The sequence below is a fragment of the Pelmatolapia mariae genome, linkage group LG6, assembly GCF_036321145.2.
Source record: "Pelmatolapia mariae isolate MD_Pm_ZW linkage group LG6, Pm_UMD_F_2, whole genome shotgun sequence".
NCBI classification, from domain to species: domain Eukaryota; kingdom Metazoa; phylum Chordata; class Actinopteri; order Cichliformes; family Cichlidae; genus Pelmatolapia; species Pelmatolapia mariae.
The window spans coordinates 28,041,296-28,066,090 of NC_086232.1; the positions used below are offsets into that span (position 1 = coordinate 28,041,296).

Here is a 24,795-nt window from a genome sequence, read left to right on the forward strand (position 1 = left end):
TGTATGACTCATTGCCTCGAATAGTATACAGTAGTGAGGGGTTTTTATATCAGTGATGTGTGAGAGTTAACCTAATTACAAATAATGCAATAGACTTTTTGGATTGTAAAGAAATAAACATTCGATAATTGTTCAAAGATGCACTCACCATTTTTCTTAATGTTATTACATTTTTGCAGATGGCAACAATGAATGAGAAATGATCTATAACGTATTCACAAGTCAAATGTTTGTGAAGGAGTTTGTGTCGTTTGGAGACTTGGAGTATCAATCAAGAATTGTGCCAACTGTGCAATAAGCATGATGTTAGCACATGGTCAGAGGTGCTGAACGTCTCTGTCTGGTTCCTTGCAGGATGCTTTGACCTCGTGTCTACAGGTGCTCAGTTTGGTGGCTCCTTTCTGGTGTACGCTTTGTCATCAGCTGTGGTTTTTCTCCTTCTGCTCTTCACTGGATTTGTGGTGATTTCTAAAGTGAGTAGCTTTTTATGTGCCACTTTGAATATACATATATACACGAGGCAAGAGGTGGAAATGTGTCACAAGTATTTCCACCTACACTGCCTGTTTGTTGCCGTCAAGATCCTCTGCAGCTAACCACCGAAACCCCCACTGGTTTCAAAACTTTGTGCAGCCAGTTGGCATCTTTGAGTTAAACCCCTCCTCTTCTTGCTAGTTTATTTCAGTTTATTTGAGCGCTAATAAAATGGTATTACAGGACTTTTCTAGCCTTTTCTAACTATAAGTCATGTCTGAGTTAGGTTAACACTTGCTCTTAAATTTCCACCGAGGATGCTGCATTGAGAGAAAATGATACATTTTGATTTCAACACAGGAAATTGTGAGTGCATGTTAATTCTGTCTGTCTTTTTTCTCCTCCTTTCACAATGGCTGTCAGTGCAAAGGATCTCAGCGTATGAAGTCACATGAAGCCGATGTCTACGAGGAAATGGGTGGGACAACACCTCCCAGTCAAACACAAGCCCCTGCCCATCAGAGGGAAATAACAGAAGCTTCCCAACAAAGTAAACCTCACCTGGGGAACCCCTATGAATTTTAAGAGTTTCTCTCATCAACATCATAAACTAGAGTGTCCAAAAACACTGAACTCCAGTTAGTGTGCAGAATTCTTTTCAGTACATCTTTTAAATCTCCTGCATATTGCTAGACAGCTTGTATTCTGCCATTTTTCTTTTACCTTATTATAAAATAACTTTGGCTGCTTTTGCTGTGATCATAGTGATTAAATGCTCTGTACATTACTGAATTTTATTCTGCACTCCGTTACATATCCCAATATACATATTCTTTCCAGATACTTAGCAGTTGTCTCGGATTGGAGTAGATAGTGGTAAGTTGATCCGTTTTAGCAGACAAAGAGCTAAATAACCTGTCAAAGGGCTTCGTTCTGGTGAGCGGTGACTCAACTCAGCAGAAAGCCTGAGTTAACAAAGGAAGTAGATAATCAGTGTTGCAATACTCGTTATCTCTAACTGAGGTTTTTAGGTTTTGTGAAGACAGATAACACAAAGATATACCGACCTTATCTTGTAGTGCATTCACTCACCTTTTTACATGTTAAACTGAACATTTGGGTTATGTAACAGGAAGAAGGAATGAAGAATGCATGGTTACATTGTAACACTGGTTCTTTGAGTAAGTAGACTAGTCAGTATAGGTGGAAGTAAGCTGTTACACATGGAATGTGAGTGAGTCTCTTCACTCAGAGAACCAGCATTACAATGTAACCATACAATAATACAATGTAACATTTTGAAGGAAACCAGCAAGAAAATGTTGATGGAAAATAATCAGACGTGAACTGAATCTGGCAGGGTTTCATCTAAAATGAACACCACACCTGGCCCTGCACCAGTCCAGCACAGAGGGCTGTAAACATCACCACAACACAGAAAACTAAGCAGTTTATCCTAAAGCAAAATGTACAAAACTGCTAAGTACTTTGAACCTTTGAACAGCACAAAATTATTATATTTCAGTTAGCTCTGAAACTCAATTTCAAAAAGACTTAAATCAGCAAACCATAATTTTCTTATTGGGCAAGGGAGGAGAAAAAAAAGGAAGACCACAGAGAAGATTCATGATAACTGTGAGAATTAATTAACTACATGAATAAATAAGACTAACAATTTAGACCTACAGTAATTAACTGAGAAGGAATAAGTACAAAGACGTACAAGCAATAACTGTTTAAAAAGATAGAAATCTGTACTTGTTGCAGGGAGAAATGGGAGAAATGTTTCATCACTCATCCAACTGATTTCTTCAGTCTCAGTTGACCGCAGGTTTCCCAGCTTTATAAACCGAGCAGTTGCATAACATTCGAAACTAGCATCATTGCCTAACAATAAGCCATAAGATTGGTTTTGCTTTTATTAATTTGAAACTGTCATGACCGTTAGTGTTGTCATCAATATAGTTAAATATAATAAATATAGTTAATGCAAACAGTCATGGCAAATTACCTGTTAACAATGAGAAACTGATGTGGCTCAATATTTGGCAGTTGTGCTGATTTTGATTGTTTTGCAACTTCATCTATACAACTGTACTGTTTATAGGGTTGAGGAAACTTGCGATGAAAGGAAATTCTAACAACGAATCAGAAATCTTTTACCGTCGTTGGGACAAGGTCGGTGAATACTCACTTCTCACCAATTGTGTCATATGTTAAATATGTCATATGTTTTTACGTGCCGCATCATACTGTTTTCTAAATGTGTTTATTTGCTGTGATTTACTGTAGCTACCACTGTTTCACTTACTATCCCAGATTTGTTTGTGTGAGCATTGAGTCGCAGTTTGCATTAAAGTCATTTTAAAGCAAATGCAGTCTCAGTTTCTTTTACTATGTTGCGGGTTTAAATATTGTTTATTCCTTTGATCATACATTTGTTCTGAGACTCCAAAGCCTGATTTCTTTTTTAATAGCAGCTGGGCTAAATCAAGTGGAGGTGGGTTTTTTCTTTTGTTTTATAAGTTAAAAAATACTTTGCTATGAACATTTGTCTCTGTATGGCGCTACTAAGTTACGTAGCAGTCATCAGTTAGTGAGTGTTATTTAATTGTAGGTTTACTGGCTTTAGCTACTGGCACCAGCTAAACTAACTGTGTGTGCAAAGACAGCCCTATAAACACACAGTCAGTGGTTTCCTCAGATCAGGAGAAGTGAAGTGAGGCTGTAGTGCCCAGAATGTGTTTGTTTCCAGTTACAATGAGTTATTTTGGTCTAAGTTTCACTTCATGTACAACGCTCACCTCTGGGAACTCAAAATGTTTGGTGAGTCTGTCTAACCCATCACACTCCGTGAAGTCGTACATAAATTAAATGTTCTGAAGGATTTTACATCACTTCGACAACCTTGACTTTCAGTCAAGAACTGAACCAAATTAACTAAGAAAAGAATATTCAATTCAAGTTTATTTATATGGTGTCAAACCACAACAACAGTTATCTCAAAGTGTTTTATACTGCAAGGCAAAGATGGGCAGGTTCTTGTATAGTGCCTTAAACAACATGCCTCATTCACTTATTCATACAAGCATGTTTTGTCTGCACCTAAGTTCTAACATTTTCAGACATCCATACTCCAATGAACGTATCAGAGAGTGAACCGACAACCACCAAACCTCCAATTAGTAGATGACCTGCTATACCTCGTAAGCTACAGCCATCCCTACAGTTTTAAGATAGCATTATTGGTAAAAAAAAAATAAAATAAAATAAATTATATAATAATAATAATATATATATATATTTTTTTTAAATCTTAAAGATACAGTAAGTAATATTTTGAGATTATGTAATAGAAAAAAAATGATGTACTCATAACTATACAATGATTAGTGTGTGATTATGTGCTACAACAAATTGATGTGCTCATAAACTAAAAAAAAAGAAAAAGGAATCCATTTAAAATACACAGGAACGAGCGCAGGTTTGTGGAAGCTGCCATGTTGTCCCGCTATTTTAAATACAGCGGCTGAGATGGACACGTTTTGCCTGATCTTGTTTTATGTATCTTATGTATCAACCACTTATAGACCTATTGTACACCTTATAAGTTGTTGTTTTTTTTGTTTTTTTTTGGGGGGGGGGGGGGGGGGGGGTTTAAACTGCTTTCAAACTATGTATGATCATTTAAGAATTGTACATGCTTATTTTCATCCTCATCATCAGAGCTGTAACACATCAAAACATGCCTAAACATGATTATTACTTATTGTGAGACATGCCACCCTTCCACCTCCGGACAGCTGAGAAGTGAGCTAAACAATAACTTAAAACAGCTGGTTTTAAGTTATTGTTATTGGTGCTACATAAATAAAATTGAATTTAACTGAACTGAATTGAATGTCCAATGTTAGATCCACTTCAAAGAAAGTTTCACTAATGCCAGCCAACAGCAGCGCTTACTAACAAACGTTCAGGATACCATCAAAAGAGGAAGTGAGCTTCTGCGACTCGTATTCGTTTTCACGCATTTCACCCGGCATTGCCAGCTGAGGTAAACAGCAGACTAACAGCCAGCATTTACTACAGATAAACTACCACCGTTTGTTTTTCCCTACAGCAGCCACTGTAACTAGGATTACGCAATTAAATTGGAAGGGGTAAGAAACCAGAATTCAGTGGGCTGCAATCTAAAGGTGGTGAGATTCCTCTTGGCTGTTACTTTGGAGCATTATAAAAATGTTCACCAGACCGTAAAATCTGCATGTATGAAATCACAAGTAAAATATGCTGAAATCACAAGTAAAATATGCTAAAATCACCTTTAAAAGTTTGATTTTAGTTGCCCTCCAAAAAGCTTTTTTTTTCTTCTACTATTAAAAAACAAACAATCAAACAAAGAAAAAAAACAAAAAAAACAAAACAGGACAAGATACAAAATAACAGACAAGAAAATTTGCAGTTTATTAATATAGTCCGAAAGAAGTTCCATAATCCATGGAAACATTTTTTTTTTCGGTGCATGTCTTTAACAATCACATTCTATGAGGAGAAAAAAAGAACAACATTAAAAGCCACAACTTTGTATTTCAGTTACAGACAATTTTACTTTTTTTTTTCTTCAAAGTAAAGAGAAAGGCAAAGGCAAAGTACCCCCACTCCCACAACCCACCCACTGTCCTCCCCTTAAAAAACAGACAGCCTTAAAAGTAACGGGCTTCTTTTTGTTTTTTCCTCAGTACAACCCACAGTGCTTTAGCAGAAGGATAAGCGCTCATTGGTTAAGGATTACACAGCATGACGACGCAATGTAAAATTTTGCTAAAACATTAGATGACAATGGGTGGGATGAGAGTGGAAGAAATTTCAGCAAAAAAACACACACATAAAAAAATTAAAACCCTCCATCAAACCCTGAACCCCAGAGTCTGAGTCGACAAACGCCCGCAGTACAGCAGCAGGGTTTGGACTCCTCCCTCCCACTTGTGCATAGATCATGATCCATTAAAAACCAGCTTTATCCCTCCTCTTCAACATGCCTCTGAAAACCATCTGTTACATGTTAAGAAATCTCTCAGCTATTGAATACCTGTCACAGGAACTGACATGTTAACAGGCAGGAGAGATGATTTTAAAACAAACAAACAAAAAGTGTCTTGCACGTGCTCCTGAACTACAGGATGGAAACTCAAAGTCAAAACATACAAATGCATTTTTCTGTCACTGTCATATTGACAATCAAACCACTGATCGCGTTTAAATGTAAAGCAATTTCTACTTCAAATTTCACATGTAAAGCGCTCCACTTTTCTCAAAGTTGATTCTTAGTCTTATTTGGTAAATATGTGACTTGCTACAAACATTTTTTGTTGTTTTAAAGAAACAATGGTACTCTCTATATTCTGTTAAACTCATAAACTTCAGTGCTTTCTTGGAGTTTAATAGTTCTCAGTTGCTTATTTTCACACGAACATCAAACCTAGAAATGATGGAGTTGGTATCTGGAACCCTGGCCTTCCTGAGACAAAATCCACATCTTTTTTGTTTTTTTTTTAATGAGTGTGCAAGATAGTGAGTAAACTGCGTTGCAGTATTACAGAAAACATAAAATCACCACGTAACACAGAGATAGTCCATCGATACTAAAAGAGAAATTAAAAATTGAAATATGACAACACTGATCAATCCCAGAGTTCTGAAAGTAGCATAAATCTTCATTTTGCAAGATTTTCATGTCCATATTTGATGGAAGATGAAATTTGTCCTTAAAAAACAAAACCAAAAAACATTCCTGTTTTAAATTCCTGTTTCCTTGAACTCAGACAAATGAAATGCTTTGTAAACGACAGGTGGCTTTTGCAAAATAAAAAAAGAAAAGATAGGCACCTCTGAAATGAGTCTTATAACAAACTCACCTCCCACACTTTATCCCTTTCCGGCTCTCCATGAAGTTAAAATCGGGATTACTAGTCCTTCTACAGCTATCTATGGCCACAGTTCTTTGTTTTTTTTGTTACTCTTTTTTCTTTTATCATTTTTTTTGCACATTTTTCTTTTTTTAATTTTTTTTCCTATTTTTTTTTTTTTATATAATTGGAACAAAATGGTGCAATACTCAAGATAATCCTTGTATTGGATTATTCCACAATAAAAGCCACTATAAGGTAGATAAACTTTTTACAGAATGGAAAAACAAAGTCCTTGAGTAAACATGTACACATGAATTGTCACCATCGCCCCTCCGTACTTAGACTCGTTTAACTACGATTAGCTGAGTGAGGGGTAGAAGACACTCAGTGCAACGTTAGAAGATAACAACGTCTATCAGAATAGTTTTTGACAGATCATCAACAATAACAACAACGAAAAAAAGAAGATATAAACAGACACAAAATATAACGTACTGAGTGGAACATAACAGCAGGCCATGTGCCCTGTACACACAGTTTCTTGAGCACACATTCATACAAACATCTGACTTTCAAGCACACATCTAAGATGACTTTGTTTTTTTCAAAGATTTTGTATTTGTAACTTAATGCAATACACATCTGATGTTCTCTAAAAGCCCCTAAGTGTACCTGTCAGATGGAAAGAACAAAGAAATAATAATTACTGACTTCACATTATGTTATTGGCGTTCAATGATTCAAGTATTTCTGTTCAATGTTTTGTTTTGTTTTGATATGTTTGTGATTTCTTTTTTTTTAATCAACTGGGTAAAATATGCATTAAACCAGGTGATTCAGGTTGGGCTTTTAGACAGCCTAATTAACAAACAAATAACACACATATACAGTACAAACACTTCATAGTACTGTAATATGTCATCAAAACCAGAACGTGCATATCTGACTCCGTACAAGAAAGACTTTGCTTTCAATCAGTCAAGTATGAGTTTACACCCGACCCAAATTCTTTCCTTTGTCTCACTTATTTGCGGGGAAAATACATATTGCTCATTTTCAGCTGTGTTAAACCAAGACCTTTCAAACTAAAATGAAAGTTTCAGAGGTTACGATCCAAGAAGTCTGAAGAGGTGATACCACACACCGTACTCACAGTATATATATATAGATATATATATATATATATATATATGTTTATATGTAGTGTATACATATACTGCTATCTAGAACAGAGCTGTAGAGAGGAGAGCCTCTCGATGCTGGTGCAGCATGGGAAACCCCCTTCACTGTCAGGGTTCTCCAGTTAGTACAGGATGCTGGGAGGTCCTCGGCTATTGGGTCTGTCTGAGCTTGGATCAAGGCAGTTACAGAAACAGGCAATAGTGATTTTTGCTTGTGTGCTGCAGGACTGCAAGTCCTGAAAGGTAGCCTTTTCCCGTTTTCTTATTTTTATTTTTTTAATATATATTTTTTAAGCTTTTTTTTGTTTGTTTTTTTGTTTCATTTTTAAGACTTTGTACCTCTTGAAATGTGCCTCTCTGCTCCTGCTGATGCAGAATCAGAGAGTGAGGCTGATACAGTGGGCCCAAGCCATCTGGGTCTGTGGAAATGTACAGTTCAGTGGGCCTGCTTTGAGCAGGACACAAACGTAAAACGAGATAAATACAGCATCCACAAAAAAAGGCACCCCAGCCACCGCTCTGCTCCTTTAGATGTTGGTAGCAGAGGCTGATGACCAGAGACATTTCAGCTAGAAGTGCAGAGCTTTTAACATATTATAGATCTTTTTTTTCCATTTAGATTTTTTAGCATTTTTAAGATTTTTATGTCAAACTTCATAAAAATGACGTTAAAATGCAATTTCATTTTTGGTTTTAAAAAAATATGTACCCGGGATTACCCATCATCAACTGTGCACTGTAGCAAACTGGAACCCCCAACTGAGTAAAGATTTTCTCCTTAGCTTGGGGCATTCCCCACAAAAGCATAAAAAAAAAAATCTCAGTCACTTCAGGGTGTGATGCTGCCGCCCTTTTGTTTGATCCCTCCTGTCCCCCCCTACACCCTCTGCAAAGGTCATCAAAGCTCCTCCAAACAGGGAACAGAAGTGCTCTCTATAAATATACAGTATGACACAGCAAATTTATATTGGCACAATACATTGGCATCTTTTTACATGCAATAATGTCTCCCCAAACAGTAACAAGAGGCCATCTTTTTGGGAAGAGGATTCAATGCGAGCCTCTTCCCCCTATAATAAGGATTCAGTTTCGAGGCATGAGGTCTGTACGTCCTGCTGCGTGCAGATGGCCTTCGAAGTTTTAGACTTTGCTCTCACAGTAGAAAGGACAGATACGGAGAGCTGCATCTCATACTTTGTATCATCAACTCCCCTACCCTGAGATCAAGCTGGACAGAAGCGTCTTCAGCTTAGAGAGAAAGGCCGACCTTTTGATAAAGTGTTCTGACTTTTAGGTACATGACAGTGTTCTGGTGGCTGAGCCTGACTTTACAGAAACTGCGGCCAGTTTGAAGTGCTGACAGGAGCGCGTGGGGGACAATTGTTAGGATATGCCAAGCTCTGGGAGGAGTGCTCATTCCCAAGACAGCTTTGGCGTGCTGTAAAGGGCCCCAGCCTCTCGTCTTTTTGCATAGAAACAGATATGAGGGCCTGTAGGTGCCTGGTCAGGGGAGGGCTACTGGGTCTTCTTGTGGTGGAGGAGGAGGAGGAGGAGGAGGAGGTCATAGCATAGCAGCTAGGCAAAGGGCAAGGGGGGACAGCCTGCGGGCAGGCGGAGCAGCTTGGAGCGGCCAACACCCACATCCCCGTCTGAGACACCTTTTTTTTTTTTTTTCTTACACATCTCAAGATACTACCTGGAAGTACTACAGAATACTGTCAAACAAAGAAAGCATGATCAGTTAAAAACAAATAGACAATCATTAACGGTCTGTAGTATTGATCCTCATTTTGCATTCAATACACAGGATGAACATACAGAGGCACCTCTGACCAAAGTGTTTCTGCATATGAACAGTGAAGGGCTAGTTCAGCAGCCAGTACTTTGTAGACCACTGCATGTAGATAAAAATAACAATATAACACACTGGAGAAAAAAAAAAGTCAAATGATCTTTTCCAAAAAATACAAAGTACACTGGCAAAAATTCCAGAAATATGACTATTACATCTTCCAGCTAAAGTGATCTTTGTGTCAAAGAACTGAGAGATGGGAGGTGGGGGAGAGGGCAGGATGACAGCAGGGTCGAGTGGTAGTGGGCCCCTGTTGGAGATGCCGTGTGTGCGGCAGAGAGCCGTGATTGGCCAGTCCTGGAGGATCTGTTTTTCTCGCTAGACTGAGAGACGGTCAAGTGGAGCCCCGGAGGAAGTGCTGCGCTGTGGGGCTGCCGCTCGACATCCAGAGGACCACAGCAAAGAGGCACTCAGTGGACACTCCCCCACCTCACCCCACTCTAACTCAACCACCGACTGACCGGATTGGCTGTCCAGCGGGTGTCAGAGACCACTGACACTGCAAAGTCTAGAGCCTCCAAAGAGAGCAAGGATAACAATTTTTGGAGTAACAGTGATAATCACTTTGATATAGTTCAAAGAAGAGGAAAAAACCAAGAGTGAAGTTTTTTCCCCCAAAAGTCCAATGGTACAGTTCAGTTTTGTTTCCCTTCAGCCTGCTACCAGAGGAACAACGCCAGACACGTTTCCATGGAATAGATACAGTACATAAAAGAGCAGTACTTTTTGTTGTTTTCATCATTTTTGCTGCTCCTTTTTGATTTATTGGATTGCAGTTGAAGCGATTTGCTCTTCATAAGTGCTATGATAAAAACCTTAGAACTCAAAAAAACATCTTAGTCTCTTCTGTTTGTACAGTACCAAACGCAAGGAACACTCGTAGGTCTACTGCATTAGGAGAAACCCCTCTTATTTGGTATTGTGCCAGATGCCCAGAACCATCCAATCCCGCTGTGGTTTCAGTCTCTGTTGGGTGTGGCTGTGGCACGCAGAGAGGAAGTGTGCATTGTTGTGTACCCCAGTGTCACTTTTTAGTACAATTTGCTGCATACACAGTTCAACAGCTGCTTCTTCCTCTTTGCAGAATTTTCCCAACAGTTTCAAGGGGACTGGTGGTCTGGAGGGAATCCAAGTTTTGAAAAATGGGGGTAAGGTGGGTTTTTTTTTTTTTTTGAAGTTCCAAAGTCTTTTTGCTGAAATCAGCAACATTCAAAACAAAAAAGACAAACAAGAAAACAAAAATATTAGACAAACCAGCTCCGGTGGACATCGAGTGTGGACGGAAGAAAGGTCTATGGTGTATATTGCACAATGTAACTGTCACTTGAAAGTAGAATTGAGTTTTTTTTTCCTCCGAAAATGGGCCAACCATAAAGGCCGCTGGGCTTCATAACAAATCTGTCATTAGAAAATTCGACAAAGCACCAGAAAGCAACTGGGTTCCGATTTTAAAGGTGACCAGAAGGATCCGGGCTCACAGAGGTCAATGATTAGGTGCCACCGGACATACGTATTCATAAGGAAACGGACAAACGCAGCAAGCCTGACAAATAATCTTCTCTCAGCTTATTCCTTGTGATGGGTGTCAAAACTTTTGCTTGGATTTAGGCCTACCAAAAAAACAAAACTAATCACCAACAACAACAAAAACGACTGTGTCAATCCCTTTAAGACAAATTAAAATAATACGTAGATGACTGGTAGTGCCAGTCACGTGGCCAGGCCAGGCCTTCTTACTGCCCGGCGACAAAGTCAGTCACCAGTTGTGTCCTGTACCGCTCGCTGGCTCAGAGGTGAAACTGTGCAAGATTTCAGCTTTTTCTTCAGTTACAAAACAAACTTGGAACAAAATAACAAAAAAAAAAGTAACAAAAAACAAAGACCGCTTGGGAAGGACCTGGGCCAGAGAGCACTTAAGGCTAATATTAGTGCTGAGAAACAAACATTAACATAACTAGTAAAGGTCTTTGAACAACATCATTGGCCATGGATATGCTGGGAATGGTTGTTGTAAGTCTTATTTTGGGATGATTTTTTTTTGTTTGTTGTTAGGAGGGAAAAGGAAAGTCTCAGATGGCAGCTTTGATTGCTTCTCCTAAAAAGAAATCCTCCCACAGAATGTCATGTATACTTATGGAAAAACTAATAAAACAGTTAAAAGGTTTCTTTGTGTTGTGTCTCACTTCAGTTTTTTTTATATAATGCATTTTAAAAAATACCAAGAAGAAAAAAGGGCTGTTTTTCCCTCAAACAAAAAACAAAAACAAAAGGCAAACCAAATGAGAAAAGGACCAAAGTAAAACAAAAGGACTGAGGTCTGCAGTCTGTGGTAATGACCCCAACCTTCTGATTTACAATTCACAGTTCAAACAGTTCAAATTGATACTGATTATCGCCACATGATTTGCTTGGGTTTTGCTCCTGTTCACATTGATTTTTTTAATTTTTTTTTTCTCTTAATCCACCCCACCCTCCACCAATGGCTTACATGACATGGTGGCGGTGAGTTAGTTGGTTGGCTGGTTAATGTGGCATCATCCTACATGGACTCCCCACTCAGCAGATCTCCAGGCAGCAACGTGTTAATAGGGGTGGGGCTCCCAATCACGCGTGCGTCCTCTCCACTGGGCGGACCCCACAGGCTGGAGTACTGAGGCACACCGCCCCACAGCAGGTCGCCTCCGCTGGCCTTGCCTCCGCCGGCGCTGCTGCTCCACTGGCCAATTGAGTGGGACTGCGCTGCCCCGCCCATTCGGTTTTGATTGGTTCCCGGGTTGGCCTGCCAGCTCGTGGTGTTTGCCCCCAGTGACTGGCCTTGTGCAAAAAAGCGGTTCACTTCCTCCTCGCCGGCAAACTCCGCCAGGATTGTGGTATTTCCGAGCACGCACCTTAACGCACAGAAGAAGAAGGAAAAAAAGAAAAAGAATGGTTTTTACGATCAGGAGCAAACCAGACATGACAGATGATTGCTTTTAATGTTATTCAATTGTTTTTGTGCTTAATATCAACATTACACTGTAACCACATTTAATGCTGCTGATAATGAAAAGTGGGTCACAAGTCTTGCATTTTGTTTCCATGGCAACAAGCTATTAGCTAAACCGAATCAGGGAACTCTCATGACACTCACAGAAATAACAAAGCGAGCGTGCAGCGTAAACACGTGTCTCCACACTGCTCTTTTCCCATGATGGACTAATTATCACAACAATCTCTGTAATTTTGCAATACATCTGACCACGGTGTGACTCCCCACCCCCATGTGACTGTCCCAGACACAAAAATAACATTGCTTGGAATTATTGAGAATGTTGAACTGTTCTGTTCATGAGAAAAGATACTAAAGAAATCAGGAACACTGTGTTTTCCCCCAGCATTTGTCATTTTTTTCACTGTTATAGTGGCTCAGCTTGGGGACAAAGTCAATGGAAGTTAAAAGGAGAGAAAAAAAGTGAAAAAAGTGCCATTTTTCCCCTGTTTTTAAGTCCACTTTTGCTGATGTAAGAGACTTGTGCTAATGCTTACATGTGCAGGGACTTCTGGGCCTTGGCAGCCTCGTCCTTGGAGCTGTAGCGCACCACAGCATTCCCCTGGGTCAGGTTGAGATGGAATGTGATCAAGGGGCCGTGCTGCATACACAGGGTCCGCAGAGTTGAACCATCAATCTGAAGCAAAGAACAAGACATTAGCACTCAAAAGTTGCAGTCACAACTATCTTACCATTTTATCTCGAACATAGTCTACCTTCTGTTTTTATTCCTTTTTCTTTGTTTCTTTTGTCTTTTGTCATTGCAACTATATAAAAGGTTAAACCAGCAGAAATCTACAACTGCAGATTCAAATGTGAGCAGACTAAACTCGAATTCCTCATAATGGCCCAAGGTATCAGTGAAAAACTAGCAAAAAAACAAAAGAAAAGAAAAAAAAAAAAAAAGCATACGCACTTGTGGGGTGAGATTCCTCAGCACCAGCCAGCTGCTGGTTCTGTTGGAGCTGTCTGTACTCCATGTGGTACCCTCTGTAACACGGATGCAGACAGAGTTAAAAATTAAGAGTTTTCTTGGAAAAATGATTTGCAGAAATACTTTCATTACAAGTTATTTGACTCAATGTCAAAACTGAATCTTGGTCAGGCACAGGCACGCATTACAAGAAGCCTAGATGCCCTCTTCCTAAAGAAAGATAAAGTGAGTGTGTATCAAAGTGACAGTGCCCTTCTAACAGAAAGAGAAAAAGGGCTGATTTCAACATACAGCACCCTCTGATATTATGAGACTTTTTCCAGAGCAACTGAGACTCTGGGCCTTGACTTCTAAGAGCTCAACTACTAAGGAAAACATGACACCAGTTGCTATCTATTCCACACACTAAATTTATTTCCTCTTTGCTGCATATAGTATAGATCTGTCATGTCAAAACGAGGTCACGCGAAAGCTGGTAAACCTCAAGATGTCAGTTTGGCAGGGTGTGTTCAGGCAACCTTTACAATACCAAGAGTTGGGTTGTGCAGGCACAGCTGTGAACACCACACCTATGCATAGGCAACCATGTCTGTGGCTTGCGTGAAATACATCATAGAGATATATTCGCCTGTATTTGTGGTCACAGCAATCTGCTCAAATGTCCTGATTTGTCCTCTGTAAATTAATAAATTGCTTAAGCTCAGCAATTTCAGAGAAATTGTTAGAAGCAACCTGATATTTATTTGTTCATGAAGTAAATGGCCAATATTGCAGTTATGATGATACACTGTTCTTTAAAAAAAGCAGTTTAACCCACATGATGATCGTTAACTAAAGCTGAAATGAAAATTAAAACTAAAACTATACATTAAAAACCATTTTAGCCACCTGAAATAAATATAAATGAGACTTCAGAAAAAAAAAAGAAAATAAGAAAATTACTTGTATTGATAGTGTGTTATTAAAAAATAAAAAAGGAATAATGTCTTTACTTTATGTTGCTATAATCAAATTTATAAACGCAACCAGTCTGAGCAGGCTTTGGTGAATCTGGTTATTGAGACTGTCTACATGACTGTGTTTGTATAGCTTGAAAAGAAACGTCATTATTGTTATAAACTTTCTAAATCACACAATCTGACTCTTCCTCGTGTAGTAAAAACAAAACTAAAACTAACACTGAATAAAAACTAAACTAAAACTAGACACAATAGATACTGAAATGAGAAATCTCACTCAGGAAACTCATTGAAACTAAAGTCAATTCAAAACAGAACGACACAAAATAAAAACACTGAACACTGAACTGAATAAAAATGCAAAGTGGAGTAATCACACACCTGAAGTGCCTGACTCACACACTAAACTGTCAATACTCGTGTTTTTTTTTCTCTTTTTCCAATAGTATGCTTATTTTCAATGAAAACTCATAAGTGATGACGTATCAGATAGTTTCACATCACTATTTCTGATAAAAAGAAATTGAGTGCTCACCAGAGGAGTATGAGCCACTCCAGCCTTGAGACAGACCCAGCGAATTGCCTCCCCAGGTGGAGGAGGGCTTGGTGTTAGTGAGGCCTGGCGGAGGCCGTGATGGGGCTGTGGTGCTGCGTGGCCCCTGTGGGACTTTCCAAAGCTCGTGGGACAGAGAAGCTTGGCTCTGAGAGATGGGCCCTGGGGACCAGGTGGATTTCATGTCAGACAGTTTACCTGTACATGGAGAGCAGAAACAGAGAAAGAGGAGACTGTTAAAAAATGTTTTTTAATTAATTTATTTTTTTATATGTAATATGACCGTTCAACTGGATCATCTGGAACTTCTTTATAGTAGCTTCAAAATGTGGAAATGAACAGCAAAACAAGCCACAAACCCACCTGTGTTCAATTACACCATACTGCAAAAATGTCTACAAATAAAAACTTCAAACATCTTTTTTTAAGATTTATGAACACGTAGGGTGCGTACCAATGTCACGACCAGTTAGGTGAGGCTTGTTTTTTTTGTGGGTTTGGTCAAAGAGTTTTGGTAAAGGATGTCTAAAGGCGCTGAAGGAACAGGTTTTTAGGTGTGACTGAGGTAAGGACATGTATAAATAAAGTTCAGAGGTTAAGTAAGGTTGAAGATAAGGAGAATCATTTCTCCATTTGGGCAAGGAAAGGCCAGCAGGTCCACACATGAGGGGGAATACGTGGGATGTGTACCTGAGGCATCTCCATCACAGGACGACAGACTGAAAGATCTAGAGTAGCCACTGACGGGCCAGTCGCTGCTGATTGGAGGCAAAGAGCCATTCTGAAGTGGAGAAGCTGTGTCTATATGGTTGTAGAGAACAGTGTTGTGAGCAGACACAAACCCCCAAAAAGGCTAATTTCATATATGCTGTGCAGCATGACGGTGGGGTCTGTGGTGAAGCAGATATGGTAGCATGGGTAGGCTTGTGGAAGTGGTTACTAACGTATATTCATCTAACTTTACAAAGCACGGCTTTTCGGTGGGGCTATCGGTCGTACTGATATTTGGGCCCTTGTCTGTTGTCATACCTCCATTCCTGTCTCGCAGCAGGTAACGGTTGACGTCGTGGATGTTGGTGTTGATGGTGGGACCGCTGGGGACGCTGCCAGGGGTCATATTGGGGTCATTCTCAGGGTCGATGTTCTGAAGGCCTTTCCATGGCACCCCTGGGCAGAACTCTAAAACACAAAACACATGCACACAATAAAGGACTGCTAAAACTTGAAGGTTAGATGTAAACAAAGGTGTGAAGCGAGGTGTTACGCTGAATTATACTTGGTGCACTGCAACTGCTGCAACTGGGGTGCGTGAGATGAACTGCAAGATGGCTTGCAGATAGAGGTCCACTCTGGACAGGCTAAGTTTAGCAGTAATACAGTTTAGCCTACTTTATATGAGAGCTGCCATGTAAATGTGTAAAATGGTATTGTGGTGAACCAACCTGATCTAATGCTATGCTTGACAGCATTTGTATTTAAATCTTCCTCTGAATTTTGTAGACTGAATAGCTGCTTCCTTAGCAGCAGCCTTAATTGATGCAATTAAGCAATTACGACATAAGAAAAGTACTGTTTGTGTTTTATTAGTTCAGTGAGATTGTACTGCGTTCTAGATAAACATCAGACACGTTCATAAATGCCTTTGGTTCCAAAGATTCAGAGACTTTTTCACGCAATTTAAGGAAAAACACCTGTCTGTTCTACACCTTTATACCTGCATCTCATTCTCACCTGGGGGCCAGTTAATGTTGGTCCCATTGGAGATCTTTTCACTGGGACTCTTGCCCTGGCCCCAGTCAGGGGGCACGAGGGGGCTGGTGGGAGACTCAGAGCTGGAGATTAGATTGTAAGGGCTGTATGAGTCTTCCAGCTGAGGAGGCTTCCCAGGAGGGACCAGGGTAGAGGCAGCAGATATGGCACCTGAAACACACAAGGAAAAAGTAAGAAAGTGAACCTAGTCCAACTTAGTAGGAAAATATACACATTTTTGCAAGTATTACTATTATAAATGCACATTTAACACCTCCCTAAAATGGTGTCTAAATTAAGTCTGTTTTTAAGTCTACTGATAATCCTAGTGAGCTTCAGTAGACATAAGATTAAGATCTTCAATAAACATTTCCATAGTGGGAGAAAAAAAGATAAGAAGAAACTATGAGCTAAGAATAACTGTTTGCAGTCCACAGATTGTTATCTACGTATAAGCTGGAAAACAGATCATGTGTATGAAATGCAGAACCTGACGAAATCTTAAATGCTAAAATGAAAGTAATGCAGTAGTTGACAAGTCTGCATCAGTTAACTAGTTTCTCAAAACATTAGAGAAATTGCTTTTATGGAAAGTAACTGACATCATTTCTGAGTGCTTTGTGTACTTCAGTGGTTTCAAACTGACACAAATATAAGACTGCATTTTTCTTCTCGGAAATCACGGAAATGTCACAATTATATTCAAGGATGTGACTGCAACACCTGTCATTGTTATTGGGTGGAATTATGACACCTCAGACTCAGGGATTCTTAATGAGCTTGCAAACAGAACGTGCGAAAAAAAACAAACGCACAGTCGAAAGTCTTGCATGATACAAGTGGCAAAAAGCTACTGTCAGTTGTTGAGTTACTCATTGGGAAACAAGTCAACGAGTCCTAAGTGTGTTAGGAGGTGTGGCATTTGCAATAGTGCCTTATAATCACTCCTCAACAAGTGAAGCATGTCTGCACAAAAATCTCAAGATTATTTTTAAAAAGGCGTTGGAAAGTATTTATGCAAAAAAACAACTTAACATTAAATGTCAGGCTGGTTTCATCTAACAATTTTCTCAAAGCCTCTGCATTATGTGAGCATGCTTGTCTGTGTTATTGTGCAAAGTACCGTGCTTATTGAGGTTGTTCTCCAGATTTGAAGAGTTGCCAGAGAGGTTGTCCATGGAGTTGGAGTGTGTCCACTGGGACAGGCGGGATTGGGGCTGAGGGGGCTCCTTAAGGGACAGACCCCCAACCTCCATGCAGTTTACATTCATGTTTGGATTCAGTCCAGCTGAACACAAAACACAGGAATCTTTTGTTAATATTTGCACAAATAAAAACAAATATTTCAAACACACAACACAGCGATACACTGTTTGACACATGGTGTTGCACATACAAATATAAGACACAAGATGCAAGCAGTTTGGCAGTTGGATGATTTTTTTTTTTTTTTTAAAGAGTTGCTGATTTTTTTTTACTTCACATGACACAAAATCAGGTGATACACAGGCTGTAATACACAATGAGGGTTCTTCTTTAATTTCTGTGTCATGGGAAAATTTGAGTTTTAAACAAAGTGACCATAGTGTTGTTCTTTCAGCCCTGTGTTGTTGCTAGAGCAGACTCACAGAGAGGGTAGGTGCTGTAGGCGCTGGGCGACGACGGCGGCTCTTTGGTGTGCAGTGTATCGGCAAGGCTCGGAGCCTGGTGAGTGCCTGTGAAGGGGTCCAGGGTTGATTTGCCAGAGCCGGGGCCTCCGGCGGGGCCACCGGGGGGATGCAGACCAGCGGAGGAGGAGGAAGAAGAAGAGGAATGAGAGGGAAGTTGTTGCTGCTTCATCAGCAGCGCTTGGTACAGCTGACGCTGGTGCTGCTGGATCTGCTGCTGCATGTTGGTGATTGTACGTGCAACCTGGGAGAGAAAAGAAGGACTGTCATAATTATGTATTTCAAAAGAAAGCACTGGGAAATATAGGCCAGGAGAGCAACAACATTAATCAAATTATGGATGGAAATAATGAAACAAAAGAAAAACAAAGAGGAAGTTGAGACAAAGTGGAGAATGGAAAGGAAAAGCATGAGAAAATAAAATGTTTCAAAATGTGTTATAGATAAAGATACGCAAGCAAAAACAAAATAAAAGAAGACGTAGGGGTGGTCTGTAAAGATAAGCTTAAAGAGAAAATGTTAGATACATAAGATATAGATATATCTCTTGCATCTTGTGGGAAATTTCTAACAAAACATTTTTTTTTTTTTTTTACAAAAAGGAGAACAAACTCTATCGCCTTTTGCAAAATGGAGAAGTTGTCAGACAATGGGAAGTAACAAGTTCCTGTGTTATCTAAACGTTTCAGCAACTCCTGTTGTTACAAAGCATATTCTTTTCGCTGTTGTAATGATGTGACAAAAAATAAGTGAAAAAAAAAGAAAAAAAAAAGGAATAAATGAAGTTGGGTCAAAGTACGATGACTCATGGCCCACATGTAGTCACACACATGAAATTTTAAAAGACCTTCACGATCATACTTTATTTGTAATGACACATTTATTGACTCACTTGCTGCTCTTGTTGTCTAATAGGGCCGGAAACATTGCGCTGCGCCTGCATCATCTGGTGCTGGATTTGTAAACGCTGGTACGCCTGAATTGACGAAGACAAATAAAGAAATACGTTGATGTTGAACAATAAAAAAAAAATATACACTCACTTTCTCATGCATTGTTAGATATCGTCATTTTTAAAAATGACATACTCATAGGAAGTAAAATCAAGTAAAATCAAATTAAAAAGTAAAATCAAAAATAAAAGTCCAGAAGACATATTCTCTTGCTCAAGCTGTAAAAGTTAAAGCTGCGCTGCAAATGCAATGCAAAGAGCGATGGCACCTCACCATTTGCAGTTGCTGAAGTTGGTACAACAGGGTCATTTGTTGAGGGTTTATTGGTGAAGTTAAAAGTGCAGGGTTCAGACCAATGTTTTTTGCTGCAAACTGCAAGAGCTGTGCTTGGACCTGAAGCGAATGGAAAAAATGGAGGTGGCACAAAAGAGAGATGACAAGTTAGTCACTGCACATCACAATAACTGCACATAAAAGCACCTTCTGGCAAGATGAAACTAGCCACCGCTGCATTTGTGCAAGGATGGAAAAGAAGGGAGGTGAAAGGTCTGGGAGGCAATCTTGCAGTTTCAAGAGTTATGGCCACAGTATGTCAACCACATCACTGAAACTGCACATGAGTTTTTAAGTGTGATAAACAAAAGGTAAAAAGCGATCTACGCTGTGGAGATTTTAAGAGGACAAATACGACATATTCAACAGAATTAAAATGAGTTAAAAAGCACAAAATATACACGTGGGGGAAGAAAAAAATCATGTTCCTCAGCCATATCACAAAATCTTCAAGCTTTAAGCAATTGTTTATATGTGTTAGGACTTGACATAGTAGCACATAATAAATCTAATATGCGTTATCATGTGTTTGACTACCTGAGGGGAGAGAAACTGAGGCACTTGAGCACGTAGACTAGGCTGGGAGGAGCTGAGAGGTGGCACTGGTGGCTGAGGAGGCTGCTGCTGCATGGCCCGGGTTTGTGCTGCTCCACTACTGCCAAACATTCCACTGGGTATCTGTATGCAGGAATCACAATGGTACAATTAAATATTCAAGTGTACTGCCATGTAATGGCAGTACAAACAAAAAAACGTCAAAACAAAAATACATAAATAAATAAAAAAAAAATCTGAAATGAAGAAAAAAAAAGAAAAAGAAAAGGTGAAGTGTCTCCAATATTGCATTATTAGGTCTAGATCACATGTTTTACAGCAGAGCATATATTGAGGGAAAAAGGTGAGAGCAACTGTTTGTTTGATCATAAAAATGTCACAAATTGCATTTTTTAAATTGACGAAAAACAATCAGCCTGTAAAAGCCACTTGTTCACATTTCTAACCCCATACTCCTGAAGAGGGCCTTCCTTTCAGTTTGAAAAAAGGCTGCTTGCAGTGCCTTTGTTTGGACTTCAAGGACATCCTGTAGTTTTTCTGGGCCATGCCTGCCTCTAGGGGTGATATTTGATAGAGCATAACTATCTGGTTTCAATGGGCTCTTCAGGCAAGGTTATACACAAAAGTGAGCAACAGAAAAAGGGAGATGTGGGAGAGCGTGTGAATAGAGAGATGTGTATAAAACAATTTAACACATCTTTTGTTGCTGCTACTGCAATCTGTATATGGAAATCCCACAGAGAGCACTGCAAATTAGCGGTTGTGCATCTGCACTGTGATGAACACAGTGATACTGTCTGTATCAGCTGTCCAAGTGTACAAAGCCCCCCCCCCAATACTACATATGTAGTATGTTATACTACATATATATTTTTTAAAAAAAGAAAAAGAAAAGAAAACCTGCTTTACCTGTCTGTTCAAGTTTTGCATGGCCAGCCCCGGGTTGCCCTGTCCCAGACCCTGCCCAGGAAGGCTACTATTGGCCAGGGGGAGCTTCAGGCTGGGGGAAGGCAAAAACGGTGATGGGGGGTTGTCATCTGACAGGACACCATCCTAGACCAGAGGAAAATAAACAGTTAATGGGGGGAATAAAGGCAGATGAGCGCAACATCAAACATTACACGTTGACAATGTTAATTATATGTGTGTAAAAACATTTCTTGTACTAACCAAGACGTAATCTAATCTAAAAACCTTCCAATGTGATGTGTTAACATATCATAACAGCTACAATCTAAGCATATAATTAGAGAAAAGCCTAAAGTTACAGTAAGGGCTTAAACCTTTCCTTTTGCTAAAGCATATAGTTAGGGCTGAATCACGTGACCCTGAATCCTCCCTTAGTTATGCTGCAATAGGTGTAGGCTGCTTGGAGAGTCCCATGATGCATTGATAGCTTCTTCTTCAGTCACCTTTCTCACTCACTATGTGTTAATAGACCTCTCTGCACTGAATCATACTTGTTATTCATCTCTGGCTCTCTTCCACAACATGTCTTTATCCTGTCTTCCTTCTCTCACCCCAATCGGTCGCAGCAGATGGCCGCCCTTCCCTGAGCCTGGTTGTGCCGGAGGTTTCTTCCTGTTAAAAGGGAGTTTTTCCTTCCCACTGTCACCAAAGTGCTTGCCTATAGGGAGTCATATGGTTTTCTCTGTACATATTATTGTAGGGTCTACCTTACAAAATAAAGCGCCTTTAGGCGACTGTTGTTAGGATTTGGTGCTGTATAAATAAAACTGAATTGAATTGAATACCACCATGCATTTATACCCGACGTACCTTGTCGAGGAAGGCGGTGCGTTCGGAGGGGTCTTTGGAGAGTGCGGAAGGCCGACACACCAAAGGCTTGTTCATGCCATTGCTGTAATCAGACATGCCCATGCCCCGCTTGTCCAGGTCTGTTTTCTTCTCTAAAAGAGCAGCTAGAAGGAGAAGAGGTGATTGCAGAGGTTGTGAAATCTAGCCAAATAAATATATTGTGTCACTATAAAAGAGAGTTTTACTTAATCTCATTAGTGGTAAAAATATATATTTTAAAGAAAAAGGGTCCCTCAGTATTTAACCAAGCGGAACTGAAGAGATTGAACTGATTTATTCAAATAAAAACAAACATCTCAGAACGGCATGCGTAAAGACAAGGTCGACGCACGAAAATGCTGGTGTACTTACTCATAGCCTGGTCAAGGTTCATATTGTTGCTCTTCAATGCCTCCTCAGCAGGGTCTCTCTGTTACACATAAGTACAAAAAACTTGTAATTAGCATAACCAGACTGGGATTAATTTGCCAGAAGAGCTGATATTTCATCACTTGATAGTTTTTCCAGCCTGAAAAGGTTTCATTTATAATGGCCCAAAATTTTCGTTTAAGGTCACAATAACCTTTGACCATTGAAATCCAATTAGTTCATTCCAGAGCACTAGTGCATGCTTGTGCTAAATCATAAGAAATTTCTTTCTGTGTTGAATAAATATCAAATTCCTGGTTAGAGGTTATAGTGACCTTCATCCCTGAGTATCACTTTCAGAACTGATAACCTAAATAAATGATGCCTCGCAGCTAGATCTGCCACCAGCACAGAGGCATTAAAGCAAAAATTCCGGAAGAAAGCTTGCAAGTGCTTTGAGTCTGCACTGACACTTAATTCTAAATATGCAGGGTTCATACCGGAAAGCCCATGTCAGTGAGTTGCTTGATGAGACGGTTCATAATCCAGGCCTCATCTGGCTTGTTGCCCATCTTCCCCTGAAAACAAAGAAGCAAAAATATTATGAATTCAACATTACATGATGTTTCCAAGGTCATAAATGCCACTGTGACAGGCGAGTTCACTGACCTTGTTTGGGCACTTCTTGGGTCCATTGCTCCAGGAGTTACAAGAAGAGCTGCTCTCCTGGGAGGTTGGGCTGTTCCATACATCCCCATCCTCAGTGTCCCATTGGCTGGTAGACATGCCCATCTCTTCCCCTCCATTTCCCCAGCCATCTTGCATAGGTTTTGGGCCTGAAAGAAAGGGATGGGAAATATAGGATTAAGTTGTGAGGAATAAAAGAAAAATCTTCAGTGCATTACTCTATGCTATGTGTCCTCTATATTCACAATACTATTTCAGAAGCTGAGCAGCAGGTAACTTTAAACACAGCCACTTGGTGCCACTGTTGCTACATGCCAGTCTGCACTTTCTCCCTACACCACCCCTCTATCATTTCCAACATTTAAAACCAACAGCACAAATAACCAAGCTCCACTGAGGCGTGGAATTGCTTTAATCCAAGCAACACTCCAGCAGCACTAACAAAAACTTTCAAAACTGGCACAAACGGTACAGTTCTGTAGAAACTTCCCGTTTGTGTTCCCTAACTGAAGTGTGCTGTGCAGACATATTATGGAGCTACTGCCATAAATAAAATAGTGAACCCAAAGCAAACCAGTGCCTAAGTTGACAATCGTGTTCACAGGTTAAAGCAGAAAAACAGTAATTTTGTAAGTCTGAACTAATTGATGGCACTGAATATAGCACTGGTGGTATCAGTTAATCAACTCCTATTATTAACATCCAGCATTAACAATAAATTCTGAGTGTTACCTGGCTTGCAAGGTGCAGAACCTGGGGGTCCACTTCCCCTGCCATAGGGGCCAGAGGACTCATGGCCACCGTCTCCCCATCCTCCTACCCCACCTGGGGGCTTGCCCCAGGCTGAGGTACCATTGTCCACAGCTGATGTTGGAGCTGCTGGCTCTCCCCAAGCAGGTTCTGACTTGGGCTGAACACTTGGAATCTCCCCCCAGCCTGGAAGAAAGGGCAACTAATTAGTTAAAAGAATGAAATGAGCTTCACTACAGCAGAAATTTTTCATCAATTTAAAAAAATCATTAGTTAATCCTCTTATGTGCTTCCCTGAAAACAAATGGAATAATACCACTGTTCCCATCAAGGCCAGCATCACATAGTCTCTTTAGACCTTCATGCTAAGCTTTAGTGACATATCAATAAGTGATAGTAAACTTTTCTATTGTATGCTGTGGTTTTTTATAATTATATGCCTTTCACCACCCCAGCCTGCCAAGCTGTGTCTATGAATATGTAGGCAAATGAGACAAGACAAAGCAAAGCAGCAGATCAGGAAAGGCCTAAGTTAATGACATCAGCAGAAATGGGCAGCTATTTGGCTTAAATGTGTTTTGGAAGTGTTCATGATGCTCCTTAGTCACTGCAGCACAAATTGCAGACAGCAGATGGCAGTGGTCTCATTCACAATTAAAACTGTTTGCCATTAAAGCTTTGGCAAATATCTATGCTTCACATGGCTTTTGCTTTTACAAAGACTTACTAGATCTTGTGAAAGTGCAAACTTAAATCTACAATTAAATGCTGATGACAACTGTGAAGATTTTAACTTCTCTGAGAGCAAAAACAGTCACTTTGTAAATTCTTCAAAGAAATTATTTTTGAAAGGAAGGAACATAGTTCCCAAGCTTGTTATAATTTTCTCATTTTATGGGAACAGGTGAAAACAAAATCTCTTTGTCTTTGTCTGTCTCCCTGGCTTGTTAACAGACAAGAAAATCAGTATTCCTTGAATAAAACACACATATGCTGTTAGTAAGAAATACCGACTTTTTTAAAAGTCAATTTGAAATTTTTAAAC

The 24,795-nt window shown here is 39.8% G+C and overlaps 1 protein-coding gene across 2 annotated transcripts in view; it reads right to left on the reverse strand.

Moving 5' to 3' along the window:
* Positions 1-4,919: 4,919 nt before the first annotated feature.
* The window catches only part of tnrc6c2 (trinucleotide repeat containing adaptor 6C2), a 54,272-nt gene continuing 34,396 nt past the window's right edge, over positions 4,920-24,795 (reverse strand). For both annotated transcript variants that reach the window (XM_063476501.1, XM_063476500.1), the window contains 17 exons: positions 23,733-23,936; positions 22,983-23,149; positions 22,814-22,891; positions 22,317-22,374; positions 21,927-22,069; positions 21,057-21,200; positions 20,130-20,270; positions 19,533-19,652; positions 19,199-19,282; positions 18,268-18,550; positions 17,763-17,927; positions 16,622-16,810; positions 15,920-16,069; positions 14,873-15,088; positions 13,361-13,434; positions 12,942-13,081; positions 4,920-12,304 (listed from right to left, as the gene is read on the reverse strand). In XM_063476501.1, coding sequence (XP_063332571.1) covers positions 11,956-12,304; positions 12,942-13,081; positions 13,361-13,434; positions 14,873-15,088; positions 15,920-16,069; positions 16,622-16,810; positions 17,763-17,927; positions 18,268-18,550; positions 19,199-19,282; positions 19,533-19,652; positions 20,130-20,270; positions 21,057-21,200; positions 21,927-22,069; positions 22,317-22,374; positions 22,814-22,891; positions 22,983-23,149; positions 23,733-23,936 — 2,705 coding nt within the window. In that variant the 3' untranslated portion in view covers positions 4,920-11,955. The remainder of the gene's footprint in view (positions 12,305-12,941; positions 13,082-13,360; positions 13,435-14,872; positions 15,089-15,919; positions 16,070-16,621; positions 16,811-17,762; positions 17,928-18,267; positions 18,551-19,198; positions 19,283-19,532; positions 19,653-20,129; positions 20,271-21,056; positions 21,201-21,926; positions 22,070-22,316; positions 22,375-22,813; positions 22,892-22,982; positions 23,150-23,732; positions 23,937-24,795) is intronic.